The sequence below is a fragment of the Thecamonas trahens genome, assembly GCF_000142905.1.
Source record: "Thecamonas trahens ATCC 50062 unplaced genomic scaffold supercont1.36, whole genome shotgun sequence".
In the NCBI taxonomy this organism is placed as follows: domain Eukaryota; order Apusomonadida; family Apusomonadidae; genus Thecamonas; species Thecamonas trahens.
Window position 1 is genome coordinate 166,808 of NW_013657644.1, and position 18,864 is coordinate 185,671.

An 18,864-nucleotide genomic window follows, 5' to 3' on the forward strand; every position below is an offset into this window, starting at 1 on the left:
GCGGTTGGGTGAGTGGTGGTGGTTGGGTGAGTGGTGGCAAAGGCAGTTGCAGGAGGTAACACCGCACTCTCTGAAAGTATGCCTGGACCACAGAGCCAGCAACGGGATGTGTCCATGGCCGAGCTGAACCAGGTATGTGTTCTGTTTTTGTGTGGAAGGGGAGGAGGGGAGGGGAGGGGAGGGGGAAGGGAGAGGGAAAAGGGGCGGTGGCGGTGGTGATGGACCACGACCTCTTTTTCCCGCCGTTGGACAGGGGCTTCTGCGGCTGGTGGGGGAAGGGGGGAAGGGGATGGGGATGGGTGAAGGGGTGGGAATGGAATGTAGTGGTGGCAGAGAGAGGGGGGGAGGGGGGGGGGGGGGGAGCGATGGGCCCAGGGGGCGGGGCATGCTAGGGTGGTGGTCCGGGCAGGCGGCCGTTGGAGAGGAGGCGGAGACCAACGTGTGCAGAAAGGGGGGGGGGGGGGGGATCGATGGACAACTCACAGGCAGAGGGTGCGGACATGGGGTTGGGGGGGAGGAATAGCTTCGGTCGCAGCTGGCGGTGGTGAAGCAGTCTGCGCGGCGGTCGCTGAGTGAGAAGGAGGACGAGCTGGCCCGGCTGACGGCGGAGAACGCCGAGCTGCAGGCGCTGCTGGCGGACCAGGCGGCGTCAGCGTCGGTGGCAGAGCGGCAGCACCGTGTGGAGAGCCTCAATGCGCAGCTGGTCAAGGTTAAGACGCAGCTGGATTCGATTGAGAGCGAGCGGGCGCAGCTGCGGGCACAGCTGGAATCTGCCATGGCCGAGCGTGAGCGGACGCAGTCTAAGCTGACCAAGGCCAATGCGGTGGCGCAGTCGCTCGAGGACGAGCTGGTGGCGTCGACTGAGGAGGCTGCGCAGCTGGAGGCTCATCTGCGGGAGCTGGAAGCCGAGCTTGCGACGCCGCTGCCGACGCGCGGCGAGTCGGAGACTGCACGCCGGCTGTACATGAACCTGGCAACAGTGCGACAGGAGCAGGAGAAGCTGCGGGGCCAGCTGGCGACGGCCAAGAACGACTGTGACGTCAAGCGTGCGCAGCTTGTCGAGCTGCATGCCAAGCTGCGGCGTTCGGCAGGCGTGCTGGCGCAGCGTGACGCGCAGCTGGCAGACGCGCAACGGCGGTCGGCCGACGCGCTGCAGCATGCGCTCGACGCTGCCAAGGCCAACCCGGACTCGGTCTCACGAGTCCACGACGCTATGGCGGTCTCGGACTCGAAGGATGTACAGATCGAGATCCTGACGGCCAAGGCCCGCGACACAGACGCCATCACCCTCGACCTGCTCGAGTTCCTCAAGTCGTGCGCTCCGCAGCGCGTGTCGGCCTACCAGCAGGAGATCCCGGTCCCGCAGCGGACCGCCGGCCCGCGCATGGTCCAGAAGGCGTACGAGCCGTCGACCATGTATTCGCTGCCGGCTTCGGCCCGCGCACCGCCGTCGGCCGCCGGCACATATGCCTCGGGCAACGGGCCGTCGACCTATGCGTCGGCCGCAAGCTCTTCGGCCGCGCCGCAGCCGCGCTACGCCCCGGTCAAGGAGGAGAACTGGCAAGACAAGGCTGCCGAGCTTGATGCGCAGCTGGCGAGCCTCAAGGCTCAGCAGCAGCAGCAGTACGGCCGCTGAGGCACGTTTACCTCCTCCGTGCCACGCTACAGCAGGTACTTCGCGTGGAAGGCAATGTGATCCTCGACAAAGGTTGCGATAAAGTAGTACGAGTGGTCGTATCCGTCCTGCATGCGCAGTTCGACGTCGAGCTGGTCGTTGGCGGCAGCAGCGGCGGCAAGTGTCTCCGGCAGCAGCTGGTGCTCCTTGAGGAACTGGTCGTCGGTGCCCTGGTCGACGAGGACGTCGATCTTGGGCCCAGCGTAGCTGCGGGCGAGAACCGAGGCGTCGTATGCCTCCCAGGCGGTCTTGTCGTCGTCACCGAGGTAGCCAGTAAAGGCCTTGACGCCCCAGGGACAGTTGATTGGGTTGCAGATGGGCGCAAAGGCCGAGGCCGACGCATAGCGGCCCGGGTTAGAGAGCGCGAGTACAAGCGCGCCGTGGCCGCCCATGGAATGACCAAAGATGGCCTCCTTAGAGCCAACAGCCAGCTCGGGGAAGTTGGCCTTGAGCACGCCCGGCAGCTCGTCGACAACGTAATCGTACATGCGGTAGTGCTGCGACCATGGGTCGCGCGTGGCGTTGAGGTAAAAGCCTGCGCCCGAGCCGAAGTCGTACGACTCGTCCTCACCGGGCAGATCGACGCCGCGCGGCGAGGTGTCCGGGCAGATAAGCGCCAGACCGGCCTTGGCAGCCGCAGCCTGGGCGTAGCCCTTGGTGGCAAAGTTCTCCGACGTGCATGTCAGGCCCGAGAGATAGTACAGGACCGGCGTCGACGCCGGCGCCGGTGACTCTGTCGAGGTCGGCGGGTGGAAAACCCGGAACTCCATCGTGCACTTGAGCACGCTGGAGTACTGCAGTTCGACGCCCGTGGCGTAACACGCCGAGAATATTGGCAACGTCCCATCGCTCCAGGAAGACCAGTCATCGCCCCACCATTCATCGCCCCACCATTCATCGCCCCATCAGTCATCGCCCCGCCAGTCATCGCCCCACCAGCCATCGCCCCACCAACCATCGCCCCGCCAGTCATCGCCCCACCATTCATCGCCCCACCATTCATCGCCCCACCATTCATCGCCCCATCAGTCATCGCCCCACCATTCATCGCCCCATCAGTCATCGCCCCGCCAGCCATCGCCCCGCCAGTCATCGCCCCACCATTCATCGCCCCACCATTCATCGCCCCGCCAGCCATCGCCCCATCAGTCATCGCCCCACCATTCATCGCCCCATCAGTCATCGCCCCACCAGTCATCGCCCCACCAGTCATCGCCCCACCATTCATCGCCCCACCAGTCATCGCCCCACCAGCCATCGCCCCACCATTCATCGCCCCACCAGCCATCGCCCCACCAGCCATCGCCCCACCAGCCATCGCCCCAGGAAAGACCACGCCATCCATGAGTCAGTCCCCTTCCTCCCCCCTCCTCCCCTTCCCCCTTCCCCGCACACGTAACGTACATGCGAGTACAGGGCCATAAGCCCCCCAAACATGCGGTTGGAGGAAACGAGCTTAAAGGCAGAGTCAGCCATGGTACACAAGACAAGACAACGAGTTCTACACAGAGACAAGTGATACCAATGCCCATGCCCCCCCCCCCCCCCCTCTACACACCCCTTGCCCGTCACCACCAACAAAGCCACCAGCGAGGCAACAACCAAGTCGCAGTAGACAGCCACAGCAGCCACACCGCACTCCCAGTAGACAGCCACAGCAGCCACACCGCACTCCCACACACACACACACACACACACACACACACACACACACACACACACACACACACACATACATACATACATACATACCAATGCGGCTGGACTTTGGCTTGGCAAACCTGGTCAAGAAGCCGCTGGCTGGAGGAGGGACCGACGACGGTCCGCTCTCGGCTGCGGCGGCCAAGGCTATGCTCGATCTCCCTGCTGATCAGTTCTATGGAGCGTATCTGGAGGCACGGAGCGAGCTGTTTGCTCCAGGTGGACGAGCGGTGGATGATCAGCGCCAACTCGATGCTCTCATTGGACAAGGTGGCGCGGAATCGTTGGCAGAGTGGATGGAGAGCGGTGCTTTCAAGGAGCCGCTGGTCATGAGCCCGGCGTTGCGGGAGACGCTCGGCGTTGTCGCCCCGGGTTATGGGCCAGATGACAAGGACTGGGGCGTGGGCGAGCTCGCCGCTTGGGTAGCCGCACAGATCGCGGCCTCCGAGCCGGACAAGCCGGTTCTTGCTGTCGACGTCGCCACGCAGGAGGAGGCCTCGCCGCGGCTCTCGCTCAACGAGTGGGCTGAGTACATGGGCGCCATGCCCGGATCGGCGCTCCGCGAGGAGCGCGGCGTCCTCAATCTCATTTCGCTCGAGTTCTCCAAGACCCAGCTCGCTGACGCCGTCCGCTCACCGCATGTTGTCCGCAACGTCGGCTGGGTCGAGACCCTTTGGCCGAGCGATATGGAGTTGACCGGTGCGCCGGCTGCATACTACTGTCTTATGGGCGCCAAGGGCTCGTACACCGACTTTCACGTCGACTTTGGCGGGACCTCGGTCTGGTACCACGTCGTTCGCGGTCGCAAGGTCTTCTACGTTGCTCCGCCGTCGCGGGCCAATCTCCGCGCCTACCAAACCTGGTGCGAATCCAAGCGCCAGTCTGAGGTCTTCTTCCCGGACCTCCTCCCGCGCGGCGAGTTTCAGACCCTGGTGGTCCCCGCCGGCCACACCCTCCTCATCCCCTCGGGTTACATCCACGGCGTCCATACTCCGGAAGACTCGCTTGTCTTTGGTGGTAACTTTATCCACACTGGGGCCGTCTCTATGCAACTGCGGGTTTTCTTTATGGAGGACGCGCTCGGCGTCGACGCCACCTACCGCTATCCGCAGTTTGTCGCCGCTCACTGGCTCGCCGCTGCCCACTACGCCACCGCCCTCCCCACCGTCTCCTCGCCGTCAGACTACCTGATCAAGGCCCTCGACGTCCTGCTTGCCGCCCTCAAGACATGGGTCGCAGAGTCTGTCCACGATCTCCCACCCCACCTCGACCTCGCTCGCGCCACAGAACTCATCGACCGCCTTGACACTGTCCTTGCCGAACATCGTACCCCGGCAAAGCCGCAACTTGCGGCTCCGCCAAAGCCCAAGCGCCCGCCGCTCTCGTCGCGTAAGCTGCCGAGCACCAAGCCGGTCCTTGTCTCTGCCAAGAACAAAAAGGCATCCGCCGCAAAGTCGGGGAGCTTTTCGTCAGTGCCGTCGGCGGCCACTGCCGCTGCAGGTGGTATCTCGTTCGGCCTCTCTCCTGTGTTCCCTCAAAGTGCCAAGCCACACCCGCCTGCGTCCACGCCTCCGGTGCCGTCTGAGCCTGCACCTGCTGCTCTTTCCGTCTCTGCGCCTCCTCCTACCGCGTCTGCACCCGAGCAGGGTAAGGCCGACTCGGATACCGCCAAGGGCACGGATGCCGCTGCCGCTGCCGCCTTGGCCGCCTTTGCCTCGGCCGCTACTACTACGCCCAGAATCAAGCTCAAGGCCCCTGCGGCTGTGCCCGAGACCAAGCCCAAACTCAAGATCAATCTTGGATCACGGCCGAACGATTCCGAGTCGGACGACGATGACGATGAAGACGACGACGACGACGACGACGACGACAGGGCGCCCGCTGCCGGTGGAACAACCATCAAGATCCGGACCAGCGTCCAGCCGGCCAAGATGAACCTCAAGCCGCAACCGTCAACCAAAATCTCGCTCACGGTCCCGCCACCACGGGCAGCCAAGGTGGTGGCCAAGGCCAAGTCACGGTCGGCAGCCCGCGGCCACGACTCGGACGAATCCTACGAGTACTCGTACGAGTACTCAAACGACTCGGCTGACAACGATTTTTCCGGCTCCTCCGACGACGCCTTTATGCAAAAGCTACAGAAGCGCGCCGCCGCGCGCTCGCGAACCACGACGCTCTCCAAGTACGGCCGCCGCCGCAAGAACCGCGTCCCCAAGGACTTTATCGCCATCGCCGACAACGACGACGAGGTTGACGCTCACCTGGAGGCTCTTCAGGCGCAAGCCAAGCGCGGGTCCAAAGCCAAGGCTAAGCCCGCGCCTGCAAAGTCGGTCAAGCGCAAACGCCGCAACGACGATGACGACGACTACGTGCCGACTGGCCTAGACGAGGCGGACGACGACGACTTTATTGACGATGATGATGACGACGACGACTACGAGCCGGCGACCGTCCGCGCCAAGGTCGTCCAGCCAGCCAAACGGACCAAGGGGCTGGATGGCTCGGCCAAGGGCAAAGCTGGCGCCAAGAAGAAGCCCGCCAAGCCGTTCAAGGCCAAGAAGCCGTCGGCACGAAAGTTCTTTACCAACATGCTCAAGCGCAGACGGTGATTCACCGACTGCCAACAGCAGCCGAGCTCCGCCGCGAACGCGCGACCATGACCGCGCCGACCATGGTAAAGGCGAGTCCGGCGCAGATAGAAGCGAGGATCGCGTGCTCCTTGCACGCGTGCGCCAACAGCGCAAGACTGGCACCAACATCGACCACCAGCCGCAGATACGTGCTCCGCGTCTCCCACTTGGAGGCCATGGGGTTGAGGACGGCAAAGACAACGAGAAGCAAGAGAAAGTAGACAACAAGAATGACCATCTGCGTCGTCACGTCGGGAAAGGCCACACTCACAATCGCGAGCATGAGCAGCGCAAAAAGCTGCGTCACTCGGATCCACATCCGCGACGGCTTGAGCCGCGCAAAAAGCACCGCGTACCGCGACCGCAGAGCCCTCGCCACTTGCCTCCGCCGGATCGTCCGCACAACCACCACCGTCGACCAGAGCGGAAGGCCCAGGCAGAAGAAAGCTGCCATCGGAACAAGGACTACAGCCATGACTCCATGTGTGCCGTCAAAGCACACCACAGAAAGATCGGCCGCAAGTCGCAACTCCCCATCACCCGCACGAACGCACATCAGGCCCTGCGCCGTTCGAGCCGTAATCGGCAGAAAGACAGCAATAAGCGAGGCAAAGACTGCGCCCACAACAGACTCCCAGCTCGAGACAACGTCGCGCATCGTCGAGTCGAGCGCTGCCAGGTCGAGGTGGGTAAGCCCCGCTCCGCCGTGATTCTCCTGCTGCTCTTCCACAACCAGCGAGTGGGCTCCAATTGACGAGCCCGAGCCCGATTCCGGGTAACCGAGTTCCAGGCCGGACGCTATGTCTGAGCTGGACGAGCTGCCGAGGCCGGATATAAACTCACCGTTGATAAAGATGCTCGACGGTGATGCCATGCTCTCGCCCAACGTGGACGCCCGCTCGCGCACCCCTTGCTCGCTTCGAGTCGACGCCCGCGACGGCGCCACCTTGCGAGAGCGGAGGCAAGTGTACCGCAACACAACAGCCGCCAGCGGCACCAGCGCGCCGATGCAGAGCGAGGCCATGTACAGCGACGGATACGACATCGGTGGTACAGCACAGCCGTGGCGCAGCGCTTCAAGATCAAACAGGATCAGCGTGCTCATTCGGACCGCCGTCGGCAGCCAAGACGGGACTTCGCCGTCGTCGATCGCCTGGAAGCCAAGCCGGACAGCAAAAACGGTGTTCTGTAGACAGAGCAAGGTAAAAAGGACGAGCGCAAACTTGCTGCGCGAGAGCAGGACCTGTGATAGCGCGAGAAGCACGATGACCGCCACGAGGCCGACACCAGCAAGGGCAGTCTCCACATACGACGCCGTCGCGCCGCCACAGCTCCGGCACACGCCATTGTCCATGGAGTACCCGGCAGCACACTGGGCGCAGAATGTGCCAGTGTACCTCGCCTGGCACGTCGCCGTCCGCCGCTTGCCGGTCACTGTCTGCTGCGGTGGAACGCCGGCAGAGCCGACCGCGCCTGGGCACGACGAGGCCACCCGGCACTTGGTCGGCCGACCGTCCTCCGATGCCGCCCAATACCCATCCAGAGGCCACATGCGTGCACCGCCGGGGCAGTAAGCTCCCTCGATGTCGACGCATGGCTTGCAGCTTCCGTCAAAAAAGACGTAGCCCGGGAGGATGCAGTCGTGGTCGACATAGTTGAGGAGCGATGGCAGGACGTGGACGTCGATGATTTGCTCGGTACCCTTGGCACGACGGACAATGTCGATGGCCACATACCCGGTCTCATTGGAGGCCGGAGATATGAACACAATGCCAGGCTTCTCGCCACCTCGCGCCGGGTCTTCGATATCGCGGAGCAGCACAGGCTGCGCGCCGGGAGCAAAGATGTAGACGTCGATCTCGTACTTGGTGGGATCACAATACGCAGCTCCATCTGGAACCTTGCGCATGGTCATTTCCACACCTCCGCCCAGCGGCGACGTCGAAGGTTCGAGGAAGAACGTAACGTCTGCAAACTCGGTGCCAGGCGGCGTCGGCTCGACGACAGGCGCGACTTCGGGCGGCGGGCGGACTGGGCCCACGAATGTTGGCGGCGGCGGCGGTGGCGGTGACGCTGGTGGACGCGCAGCTTCACACGCAATGCCGGTCAGCGGCGGGTCGTAGCTTCCAGTGTCAGTGCACAGAATAACGCCATCAACCGAGCCGGTCAGCGTATAGCCAGCCGAGCACGTCACCACCAGCGAGTCGCCGACCGCAGCCTGGGTCCTCCCAGTCACCGGTGAGACCGAGACTTGGCCGTTGGCAACCGTCACCACCCGACAGATCTCATAATAGTCGACGGTGAGGGTCGGCAGAGGCGAGGCCGAGAGCGAGCATGATGGGCACTTGAGCGTGCCGGCGTCGGAGATCATCATCACAATGTTGTTCGGCACGCCACTCGTCCGCAGCTGCTCCTGTCGGCCTTGGGCCCAGGATGAGAGCATGGCCGCCAGCTGGCGGCCAGAAAATGACTTTGTGCTGGCGCTGACCGCAACGTCGGTCCAGGTCTGATCGCCGTCGCCAGTGAGCAAGGGCACCGCCTGGAGGCCACGATAGTCAGCCCAGGGCAGATTTGCCATATCAACTTCAGCCTCTAAAGCCTCGACATCATACACAGAGGTCCGCACATCAGCGCCTCCCGAGGCACCGTCCATCTTCGAGAAGGACATGACCGAGGTTTCTGCAAAGACCACGGCGCCAGTAGTTGACGCAATTGGCGGAGAAAACCCGAAATTGACGGCAGAAATCGTGCCGTCAAAGACCAAAGCTGTTGGGCCTGCGGCAACCTCGCCTGTGGATGCCATCGAGGCGGTGAAGAGCGGTGAGGATGGCGTGCCGACAGCCTGCTTCAGCGTCGCTGCTTCTGCCATGTACCTTGGTCCTGAGACAATACAAAGGATCACAGCCATGGCCATGATGACGACAAAGCTTGCAAAACCGCAGCGGCAGCAACGATGCCTTCCGCAACAAGCGTGAGGAAGACGAAACACCTCCATGCTAGCCCAACCAAGCACGTCAGAAAGCCACAAACAGTCCGATGTGTAGCCCCAAATAAAGACACAGGTGCGTGTCTGGTAGGGGGGGGGGGGGGGGGGGGTAAGCAGGCGGGGTGGAAGGGGAGGGCGAGTTGAGAGTGTCCACTCCGCCGCTTCCGAACAACGCGTGGTGCTGCTGCAAACGTGCGATGGCAACACAATTGGCAGTGGTGCGGCGTAGTCACGGTAAAGAGTACACACAATAACTAGCCGAGCTACCTGCCAATAAAAGGCTCGACATGGGCACGCGGATGGGGCGCTCAAAGGCTCGAAATACTTGCCCCGGAGCGCTCCACTTCTCCCAACCAACTCATGGAGCGAGCGCGGGGCGGGGCACAGGCTTCGGCCAAGGGGAGGCCAACAAGCCGTGGCTGTTGGATAGCAGACAGAGGAGGGGGGCAGGCCGCCAGGTGAGCCGGTTTGTGGTGGCGGCGGTGGTGGCGGCGGTGGTTGTGAACGTCCTTGTCGCTACGTCGACCGAGGCAGTTGACCCGCCAAAACTCACGCCGCTACTCGCAAGCCTCGTCCCGGGCACCGCTGCTTGCATGTCGCGGACAACGGACGAGGTGCGTCTTGTGTCGTCTGTGCTAGACGTCGGCACCGCTTCGTGTGTTGTCGTGCTCGGCCTCGAGTCCCCGCTCACCCGACGCCGAGGATCCACCGACTGGCTGGTAACGCCTGGCTCGGCTGCTCTAGCCATAGGCCGCATCATCGCCACTGTCGCTCTTGAGCTCGAAATTAGCTTGGTCGTCCTCGCTTCAGGCTTCAACGCCTCATCTCACGAGGTGCCTTGGTCATCCCCATGGTCGCTAGGTAAGACACCCGGTGAAGTTGGCATGCAAGATACGTTTGTGCTGCCGATCGGGTCATCGACCAACGCAACGCTTGCCGGCGGCCAAGTCGACGACCTTGTCCAGCAATGGCTCGACGCCGAACGAGCTAGCCTAGACCCTCACGCCCCGATCACCGCTGTGGGTCTAGTCATTCGAGCATCAGTGGACGGAGGCAATGGTAATTGCCTCATGGGCTCATGCATCGTCGAGTTGACACCGGGCGCAGGTGTTCTGACAGCTGAACTGGTCGAGCTGTGCGAGGCTGTGAACATCCCGCACGCCACGATTGCGGACGGACCAAGAGCCGCAATTGGGGATAACGTCACAATTGTGTGTGATGATCAGTATGTTTTGGTTGGTGGAATGGTGGGTGGCAAGCTGGTGTGCTCTGCAACCGGTGCGTATTTGCCTGACCCTCACCACCTGGCGTGCGTGCCCGAGCCGCCTGCTATCTCGCGGGGCCAGTGGACGCTCTCGCCGATGGCCGTGCCGCTAAGCGGAGTTGCCGGCGCTCAAGCATGGTATCATGGGGCACTCCCTCTTCCTGATGGCGATGTCGACGTCTACATCGACGGCACGGACGGTTCTGCGCCACCGCTCCTTGCGCTGGCTAGAGCTGGCCTGATGACAATGAGCGACAAGAACGGCGGTGGATGGGGCGTCGAGTTCCCGCTCCCACCACAGTTTGACGCTGGGCTGGCCAAGATTATTATCATCACCCACAACTCGTCGAGCGGGCTCGGCATGAGGGGCTCAGTTGTTGATGTCGCGGTCGAGTACACCGAACACGACTGCGTGATGCCTGGCCGAGTCTACGTCAATGGTGCATGCGTTCTCTGTCCACAAGGTGGGCTGTGCCCTGGCGGAGCTCGGATCTGGCCCGAGCCTGGCTTCTGGGCCCGCTCTGAGATGCATTTTCCGACGCTGTGCCACGACACCACCGTTTGCAATGGTGCCGCCCAGCTTGCAGCGAGCGGACTTGTGTGGATGGATGGAGATGGCCGCCGAATGACGACGCTGTGTGGTGTGGAGGCTACCGGTGCGTACTGCTCCAGCTGTGCCCCGGGCTACGCCTTGGTCCACACCGCATGCCAGCGGTCGGGGCCGATATGGCTGGTAGTTCTCGATGTTGTCGCCGCCTCGGCATGTTTACTGGCCATGGGCGGAGCGGCAGGCGCTTACCTGGCTTGCATTGAGCCAAAAACGTGCTCGATGCGAATGGCGCTTGTTCTCGCCGTCCAGCAGCTTGTCTACACCATCCACGTGGGTACGGCACACCTCGGCGCAGGCTCTGTGCCGGTAGGGGTGGTAACGCTGCTTCGAGTGAGCCGGATTGTTCTCTTTGACATCGACGCTTTTGCTCCTGAATCGAGCGTGGGGCGTACATCGTGGCTGGCGCGGTCACTCGTTCCGCTCGGCTGTGGCCTGATGTTTGTGGTTGCAGCAGTATGCGTATTTTGCGTCCGGCAGCGATGGACTAGTCGGCAGCTGGTGCCGCTACCTCCTGTGCAGCCTGAGGATGTGTTCTCGGATATGTCGCTGTCGTGGACCACGTCCGCGTCCGAGCTGGGCCCGTCGACAGAAGTCTCGAGCCAAGACACGCTCTATCGAATGGTCACCTGCCTCAGATCGTCGCGCAAACTAATGCTTGCGCTCAATCTTGCAGGTGTTCTGCTTTTTCCCATCACTGCGCTCATGTTCCGAGCCTTGCACTGCGTCGACGATCACAGCGGCGTCTCGCGACTGCTGCTGGAACAGTCACAAGTATGTTATCGAGGCGCGCACCTGTGGGTGGCGCTGATGGCATGGGTCGTGCTCGCGGTGTATGTTGGCGGCTTTGTTTTGGGTGTCACTATCATCGCATGTGTGGTGCGGAAGCGCACCGCCAAGACCATAACGTGGCGGTATGTGCTCCGAATGATTCTTGTTGCGGTCTGCGCGGTTGTCGGAGAGTTTGTCCACTCCCATCCGCTCCGGCTGCTATCGCTAACGGTGGTGGGATGTACCCATGCTGTGGCCGATGCCCAGTTTACCATTCCAGCCACGGTAGTGGCCGTAGTTATGGCCTTGGTGAGCATGGCGTACATCATTCCAGAAGGCTCGCCGTATGTTTTTCTCGCATCGCTTGCAGTCGTGGTCACGCTTTGCATTGTCGCGCGCTTTGCGGTCCCGTCGCTGCTCCAGCTCCGGTCGCCCTCCCGAATCGAGCCCGCAGAGTTGCCCACCATTGCGGTCGAAAAGTCGTCCAGTTCACATAGTGAGAGGTCGAGCTCGGGTCCTCGATCCAATTTGTCGAGCCCGGGCCAGACGCCACGCTTGACGCCAACCGCGAGCTCGTGGTGGGATACGGATGCGGTAGGCGGGGGCTACGGGCGGATCATCCACCCTTCCAACCGCGTGAGTACTGCACACCTGCCTCCGCTTCCAACCGTCATTCCCATGATGGGCCTCATTCGCCACAATCCGAGCATGCCCATGCTGGTCGACGACGAAGGCACGGGTGTGGGCTTCATGCCAGCATCTGTCTCGGGTCCGAGCCTGGGTCCAACTCGCCACTCGTGACGACAACAAACTCCTACACGCTTGATGACGAATCACCAAGCTGGGACGAGCTGCTCTCCGAGCTGCTGTCGATAGCACCCTCGACCTTGTAGTAGATAAAATCGACGCCCGAGACCGATCCAGTGCAGCGGACGAAATCCAGAGTATCGAGGCTCTTACGAACGGCATCACGGACCTCGCGCGTGATGCAAATGTGACCCTGGTCGTTTGCAAGGTCCTCTGAGAGCTTGGATGCAGTGTTGACGGGATCGCCCCAGTGGACGTTAGTCCCAAACACAACAAGCATCTTCCCGGTGTGGACGCCAAAGCCAGCGACTGGAATGTAAGCCGGACTCTTGCGGGCAAGCGCTCCATTGTACGCCGCAAGTGCGTCGCGGATGGCAAGAGAGGCCGCCACTGCCGATACCGGCGAGCCAAACACCCACAGACCGTCTTCCTCCATCCTGCCGTCATATCGCGCAACAAGCGGATGGATAATACGGTGGGCAGTGGCCGCCACCGAGATGGCAGCGGCGACGCCGCCAGCAGCGGTAGCTGCCGCAAAGTTGATGTGGATCATGACCACCGTGGCAGTCATGCCGAACCGCTCCTGGATGGCAGCATCGATGCGCTTTCGCTCACGGCTCGGACACACCAGGCGACGAATGATGGCACGCTCAAAGAACGCGCGCGCCGCCGCGTCCGAGAGCGAGCCAGAGTGTGCCAGTTCGCGTGACGAGACGCTAGGCAATTCTACGAGGCGGTGGAGCTGGAATGAGCCGTTGAACCCGTCCAAGTTGGTGATCCGCCGATAGCGAAGCGGCTTGCCTAACGGGTGGTCGTCCACCACCCGCGCCCACCCAAACTCTATTTCCTCAAACATCGAGCGCGCGCGGGTTACACCGTACAAATCATCAGCCACAAGGACCTGGTTGGTCTCGCCGACCTCTTCGCCAAGCCAAAATGCACGGTCGACAGGCGGTCCATAGATCATACCCGAGCGGGTGTCGCGGACAACATCGCTGCCGTAGGCGAGACCGACGCCGCCGAGCTTGATGTGATAGTCGCTGTCGTCGGCGACATGCTCGGCGTTGAACGCGTCCAGCAGCGGGAAGATCTCGAGAGCGGCGGCGAGGGCAGCGTCAGGCTTGTCAAACACTACGTAGAAGTTGTCGGCCTCGGTCTCGATAACACGCGCGCCATAGTGGACAAAGAGCGGGCGAAGGGTGGCACGCATAGCAAAGATGAGCGAAGCAAAGTGGACAATGCCCATGGCTCGGGTGATGCGGGTGAAGCCCGACATGTCGGTGACAAGCACCGCAACCTTGCCCGGCATTCGCTCGATGCCATCGCCTTTGCTTTGGCGCATCTTCTTTGGCCGCCGTTGCCGCCGCCGCAGAACGTGGCAGCCTGCAAGCAAGAGAAGGACTCCGGTAGCTATTGCCGCGTAGACCGCCACTACGATGACCATGGCGTCACCATGGCCGGGCGCAGGAGACGAAGGTCCTGGAGCAGGCGGAGGAGGGCTCGACATGCTCAGAGAACGTCGCTGTTGACAAGAGGTGCGGGAGGGGTGCTGGGGTAGCTCAAGGGAAAAGGCGTGTAAAACGTGCCACGACACAAGTGCGTGGGCTCCGCTAGCCGACCAAAAGGCGAGGGTGGGGCACGGGGCAAAAAAAAGTTGGAGCTTGCATGAATCGAACACGCGACCTTGTACATGCGAAGCACACGCTCTACCAACTGAGCTAAAACCCCAATTGAGAGATATAATCAGAGTTCTAACTACTTGAACTTTACACTACTTTGCGTCAAACCATGATAAATACTCTCACCATGCCCCACACAGGTTTAGCATCATCCGCAATGGAGCAACGTCCTCCACAATGTCTCGCTACTAGCTCTGTTGCATGCCATCAGTCGGTTACATTCCCACGACGACATTCTCCTTGTCATCGCATTCACCTCTGCGGAAAATAAACAAGCGACGGGCGATCCAACAAACGGCGTCAGGTGCTGGAGACAACTGGCTGACACGAGCAAAAGCACTTCACCCCCATCCACAGAATGGCAGCAAAGGCAACACCGACATACACATCTATTGTGCTTACAAAGTACTCTGAAGTCGACGACAGTTCGTCGCTGGAAGTCCGACGCGAGACCGAGGCACTCGACGCTCCGGGAACGTCTCAGGTGCTTGTCCGGGTTCTTGCTGCTTCGGCCTCGTTCACCGATGTCATGATCCGGCGCGGGCTGTACCCGGACTTACCGGGCAAGCCGCCGTTTGTCATTGGCTATGATCTCGTGGGGGAGGTCTTGGCCCGTGGCGATGGTGTTCGGGAGGAGCTGACTGTCGGGGCAAGGGTCTCTGCGCTGACGGTGGTCGGCGGGTGCGCGCAGTATGCTCTCCTTGATGCCGAGCATCTGGTCGTGGTGCCGGACGGAGTCGAGACCAACGCCGCTGCCGGTGCCATCCTTGGCTGGCTCACTGCATACCAGATGCTGACTCGAAGTGGATTCGAGGCTGGTGAGGGCAAGACAGTTCTCGTCCACAGCGCATCCGGGAGTGTTGGCTCGGCGTTGGTTGTCCTCGCCAAGTCGATGGGATGCACTGTCTTTGGCACGGCGTCTGCTAGCAAGCATGGCTTCTGTAGCGAGCTCGGCATCGATGCTTGCTTTGACTATACGGCCGACGACGTCGCTAGACGAGTGGCTGACCTGGGTGGCGTCGACGCCGTGTTTGACGGCGTCTCGCTGGCCTCGTTCAAGACCTCGTTCAAGATGCTCAAGTCTGATCCAGCAGGCGTCCTCATTCCGTATGGCTTCTACACAGCCTCGCGTGGCAAGTCCAAAGGCAAGCTTGCAGGCGAGTTCATCAAGTTTATGCTCTGGTCAAAGTTCAAGAACAAGTTCTCATCCAAGACCATCACGCCGCTGTTCAACGTCGTGACGTTGCGGTCAAAGGAGCCGGAAGCGTTTCGTGCCGACCTAACCCACATTTTCTCCCTGATAGCCAGTGGAGTTGTCACGCCGCATGTTCATGTGGTCATGCCGTTGGAGCAGGTACAAGAGGCACACACCGCCATCACCGGTGGCTCGGTCCGCGGCAAGATTGTGCTTGATCCGTGGCCCAATGGCTACGACCGCTGACCGAGCACTGCGCGCTGCATGCGAATGTTCGACGACGGTGAGCGGCGAATGACACGTCGGCGGCTGCGTGGAGAGCGGTGAGTGCTGGGTGTGGATGGCGCGATCCGGACAAGAGGACGGAGCGGCGACGGAGGGCCGTGGAGTTGGGGCGGGTGTTGTGGTGCTAGCACTGCTTCGTGCAGCGAAGGATGGCTTCTTTCCGAGATCGGCGGGAGAGCGGCCAACGGCGTCTGCGCCTCAGCGGCGTGAATGATGTCGTCGTTGGTCCGCTCAAATCGCGAAGTCGCGGAGATGTCGTTGAGAAACTTGTTGAGCCGCGAGCCTGCGATCCTTGTCCGGACCAGCTCTACTCGATGACGCCGCGAGGTGTTGGGCGAGACCGGGGTTCGCACCGAGGAGCGCAGTCTGAGTCGCCGCGGCGAGCGATGGCCCGGATGCGGAGAGACCGGGCGCGCTGGCGCCGGCGGGCGCTCAACTGGTGCTAGAACTCGTGGCTTTGCAGCGGCTGTGCGCCGAGCGAGCTCTGCGGCATGTTTTGCATTCTCGCGTGCAGTCCTGGCGCGCTTCGCGGCGGCTTGCTGGGCAAAGCGGCGCTCTGATGCAGCGTGGCGTATGCTCTTCCGGACCGATCGCTGCAGCTCGACCAGCTCGCCCTGCCGTCGCTGCATGCTCACGCCCGATGCGTACGCCACAAAATCCATCCGCGAAACCAGATGCTTATGATGAGCCGCTTCGTCCCGCTGCCGCCTGCGCAGCTCGTCGATGGCCATCAACTGCACCGGGAGCCGGTCATTGCCGTCACCATCACTTGCTGCGGCGTCGTAGTCGTCTTGCGACTGTGAAAGCGACAAAGTACGCGCCGATAGCGAGTGGTCCGAGTCGGATTCTGGCCTGGTGGCGGACTCGGACTCGGCGGCGGACTCGGACTCGGCGGCGGACTCGGACTCGGAGTCAGTGACAGGGTCGGCGTCGGCGCTATGACCGGGGACGGGCTGGCGCGGGGAAGCAAGACCGCGGCGAAGAGGAGAAACTCTACGCGGATTGTATGCAGGCGGGCGGGGAGCGAGAGCAGGTGACGGGCGGGTGAGCATCGGGCGGGGAGCGAGAGCAGGTGACGGGCGGGTGAGCATCGATAGCGGCTGCGATGGCGGTGGGCGGGCATGGGAGTGGGGGGGTGGCGGCGTCGGTGCCGCCATTGCGGGGCAAGAGAGAGAGAGAGTGTGTGTGTGTGTGGGGGGGTGACGTGTACGAGAGTATGTGTGTATGTATGTGTGTGGGGGTGGAGGTGTGGGGGTGCCGTGGCGGTGGTGTGGAGGTGTGGGGGGGGGGGGAAGAGAGTGCAGGTGCGTTTGTGGGTGCTCCGGTGTGCAGGTTGTTCTGCAAGTCGTGCGACGGTGGGTATGTTCATTGCTCTGCTTGTATGTGCGGAGAGAAAAGAAAAGAGAATGGAGGCAAGGGGGGGATCAGATCAGTTGAGGCGGGTCTTGATGCGTGAGCCATAGGGCATGCCGTCTAGGAGGGCGACGTGCGGGGTAATCGCCGCCACGAGCTGGCCCTTTTGTGGCGGGGCGAGGGCATCGAGCATCTTCTGTAGCACGTAGTTGCCGTAGGGATCCTGCATGAGTTGCGGGACGGCGTCGAGAATGTCGGAGACCATGCGGTCGAGGATGTCGGGTGAGGCGGCAACGACAACCTTTTCCACAACGGGCGAGCCGTGTTTGTGCATGGCGAGCTCGAGGGTGCGATCTGCGACATGGTCGATGACCGCAGCAGTGGCCGACGCCACCGGCCCGTTGGTCACCAAATGCTGCGCGACGTACGTACCGTATTCATCGGTGACGAGGACTCCGATGACCGGGAGCAGCGACCTGAGGACGTGAGCGACAGCGTGCGGCTGGCCGTATGAGAGCGCTCGCTGCATGACTCGGCAGCCGGTGCGGTGGCAGGCAAAGCGGACCTCGGAGCCGGTGAGAGCATCGAAAACCGGACCGAGCGCCTTTGGGTCGACGTTCTCCAAGATCCGTTGCACCACGTGATTGCCCACAACATGCTCAATGAGCTTGCCAAAGTGCGGCGCGAGGAGCTCGACAATACGGCGCTGGACGTGCCCGGGAGCGACGGCAATGGCCTTCTGGACCACCCGACACCCGAACTTCTGCTTCGAGGTGGCAAGAAGGTCCGGCTCGAGGGCGGCGACCAGCTCGCTGATCTGGCTCTTGGTTGCCACCTCGAGAACCTTCTGGACCACGTAGTTGCCGTAGACGTTGTCGACAACCGCGTCGAGGTTGTCGAGGACAATGTCATACAGAGTGTCTTGCGCCCGGCGCGACGACTTGGGAAGAACGGCTTGGATGAAACGCGAGCCGGTCTGGGTCAGCGCGACGGCTACGCCAAACTGCAGAGCGTCGTCAAGCGTCGCACCATCAAAGCCGGCGCTCTTGACTGTCACCAGCCAGGCGTCGAGCTCGTCTCGCGAGGCGTTGCGCGGGCGGTACTGCGGCGGCGATGCTTGCTGCCGGTTCTGGTCCGCAGCCTGTGGACGTGCGGCCTGGGCCATGGCTGCCGCGCCGTAGCTCTGCGGTGAGCCGGCCACTGCGGGCGGCGAGCCCGACATAGCTGCTGCAGACACCGCCAGGTGCGCCTGCAGCTGCTGCAGCTGCTGCTGATGGTGGTGCTGCAGCTGCAGCTGCTGGAGCTGCTGTAGCTGGACCAGCTGTGAGAGCAGGTGTGGATTGGCTGCAGGCGAGGTCATGATCTGCGCCATCAGCGTCTGGATCTGGATTTGCAGCGAGAGGCTAAATCTTGCCCGCCACTGGCGCCACCGCCGAGCGGCGGAACCATCGGCATGGCAAACGGCATGCCGCTCGAGACTTGCAGCTGGGCCGCGGCCAGCTGGGCCGCCATCTGGGCCTGGGCCTGGGCCTGGGCCTGGGCCTGGGCCTTGGCCTGCTGGTCACGACCAGTGGGTAGCGCCTGGACTGGTGCCGGCGCTGGCACCTCGTCGTGGATCGTCGGCGAGAGCCGATGGTGAGGCGAAGAGTCACGGAGCTGGCTGTAGTCTGAGTGCGAGGTGTCGACCGGTGAGCGCGAATGGAGCGGCGGTGTGCCGATGGGCATGGGCACACGTGACGGGGTCGGTGAGCGCGAGTGCGAGGCCGATCGGGTCGACGCCGACTCTGCACGGACCGATGGAATGCGCGGAGTGGTCGGAAGTGGCGAGAGAATTGGGCCAGTGCCCATGAGGCCGGGCGGCGGGCCGGGTGGAGGGAGGCGGGCGCAGGTCAGCGTCGTCCGAGCCGGCGC

The 18,864-nt window shown here is 62.6% G+C and overlaps 7 protein-coding genes and 1 non-coding gene across 8 annotated transcripts; 4 read left to right on the forward strand and 4 right to left on the reverse strand.

Annotated features, from left to right (window-relative positions):
* Positions 1-99: 99 nt before the first annotated feature.
* AMSG_07468 (uncharacterized protein) lies at positions 100-1,636 on the forward strand (the record flags this gene model as incomplete). Its single annotated transcript, XM_013900516.1, has 2 exons — positions 100-132; positions 524-1,636. The coding sequence occupies exons 1-2, from the start codon at positions 115-117 to the stop codon at positions 1,634-1,636; spliced, it is 1,131 nt and encodes a 376-aa protein (XP_013755970.1). The 5' UTR covers positions 100-114.
* Positions 1,637-1,649: 13 nt separating this feature from the next.
* Positions 1,650-3,180, reverse strand: AMSG_07469 (S-formylglutathione hydrolase). The gene is made up of 2 exons (XM_013900517.1): positions 3,080-3,180; positions 1,650-2,469 (listed from the first exon to the last, which is right to left on the reverse strand). Exons 1-2 carry the CDS (start codon positions 3,149-3,151, stop codon positions 1,663-1,665), a joined length of 879 nt encoding a protein of 292 aa, XP_013755971.1. The 5' UTR covers positions 3,152-3,180; the 3' UTR covers positions 1,650-1,662.
* Positions 3,181-3,429: 249 nt separating this feature from the next.
* AMSG_07470 (PHD finger protein 8) lies at positions 3,430-5,985 on the forward strand (the record flags this gene model as incomplete). Its single annotated transcript, XM_013900518.1, has 1 exon — positions 3,430-5,985. The coding sequence occupies one exon, from the start codon at positions 3,430-3,432 to the stop codon at positions 5,983-5,985; it is 2,556 nt and encodes an 851-aa protein (XP_013755972.1).
* Positions 5,986-6,309: 324 nt separating this feature from the next.
* On the reverse strand, positions 6,310-8,875 carry AMSG_07471 (uncharacterized protein; the record flags this gene model as incomplete). Its single annotated transcript, XM_013900519.1, has 2 exons — positions 6,310-6,334; positions 6,363-8,875. The coding sequence occupies 2 exons, from the start codon at positions 8,873-8,875 to the stop codon at positions 6,310-6,312; spliced, it is 2,538 nt and encodes an 845-aa protein (XP_013755973.1).
* Positions 8,876-9,352: 477 nt separating this feature from the next.
* Positions 9,353-12,193, forward strand: AMSG_07472 (uncharacterized protein; the record flags this gene model as incomplete). Its single annotated transcript, XM_013900520.1, has 4 exons — positions 9,353-9,407; positions 9,443-10,137; positions 10,315-12,116; positions 12,181-12,193. 4 exons carry the CDS (start codon positions 9,353-9,355, stop codon positions 12,191-12,193), a joined length of 2,565 nt encoding a protein of 854 aa, XP_013755974.1.
* Positions 12,194-14,096: 1,903 nt separating this feature from the next.
* On the reverse strand, positions 14,097-14,169 carry AMSG_20042. Its single transcript has one exon. It is a non-coding gene; the product is annotated as a tRNA-Ala (tRNA).
* A 307-nt stretch (positions 14,170-14,476) lies between these two features.
* Positions 14,477-16,853, forward strand: AMSG_07474 (Zn-dependent oxidoreductase; the record flags this gene model as incomplete). The annotated part of the gene is made up of 2 exons (XM_013900521.1): positions 14,477-16,633; positions 16,673-16,853. A coding segment is annotated over one exon (1,085 nt), but the record flags the coding sequence as incomplete, so codon positions are not given.
* Positions 16,854-17,019: 166 nt separating this feature from the next.
* AMSG_07475 (uncharacterized protein) lies at positions 17,020-18,801 on the reverse strand (the record flags this gene model as incomplete). Its single annotated transcript, XM_013900522.1, has 2 exons — positions 17,020-18,373; positions 18,400-18,801. The coding sequence occupies 2 exons, from the start codon at positions 18,799-18,801 to the stop codon at positions 17,030-17,032; spliced, it is 1,746 nt and encodes a 581-aa protein (XP_013755976.1). The 3' UTR covers positions 17,020-17,029.
* Between the last annotated feature and the right edge of the window lie 63 nt (positions 18,802-18,864).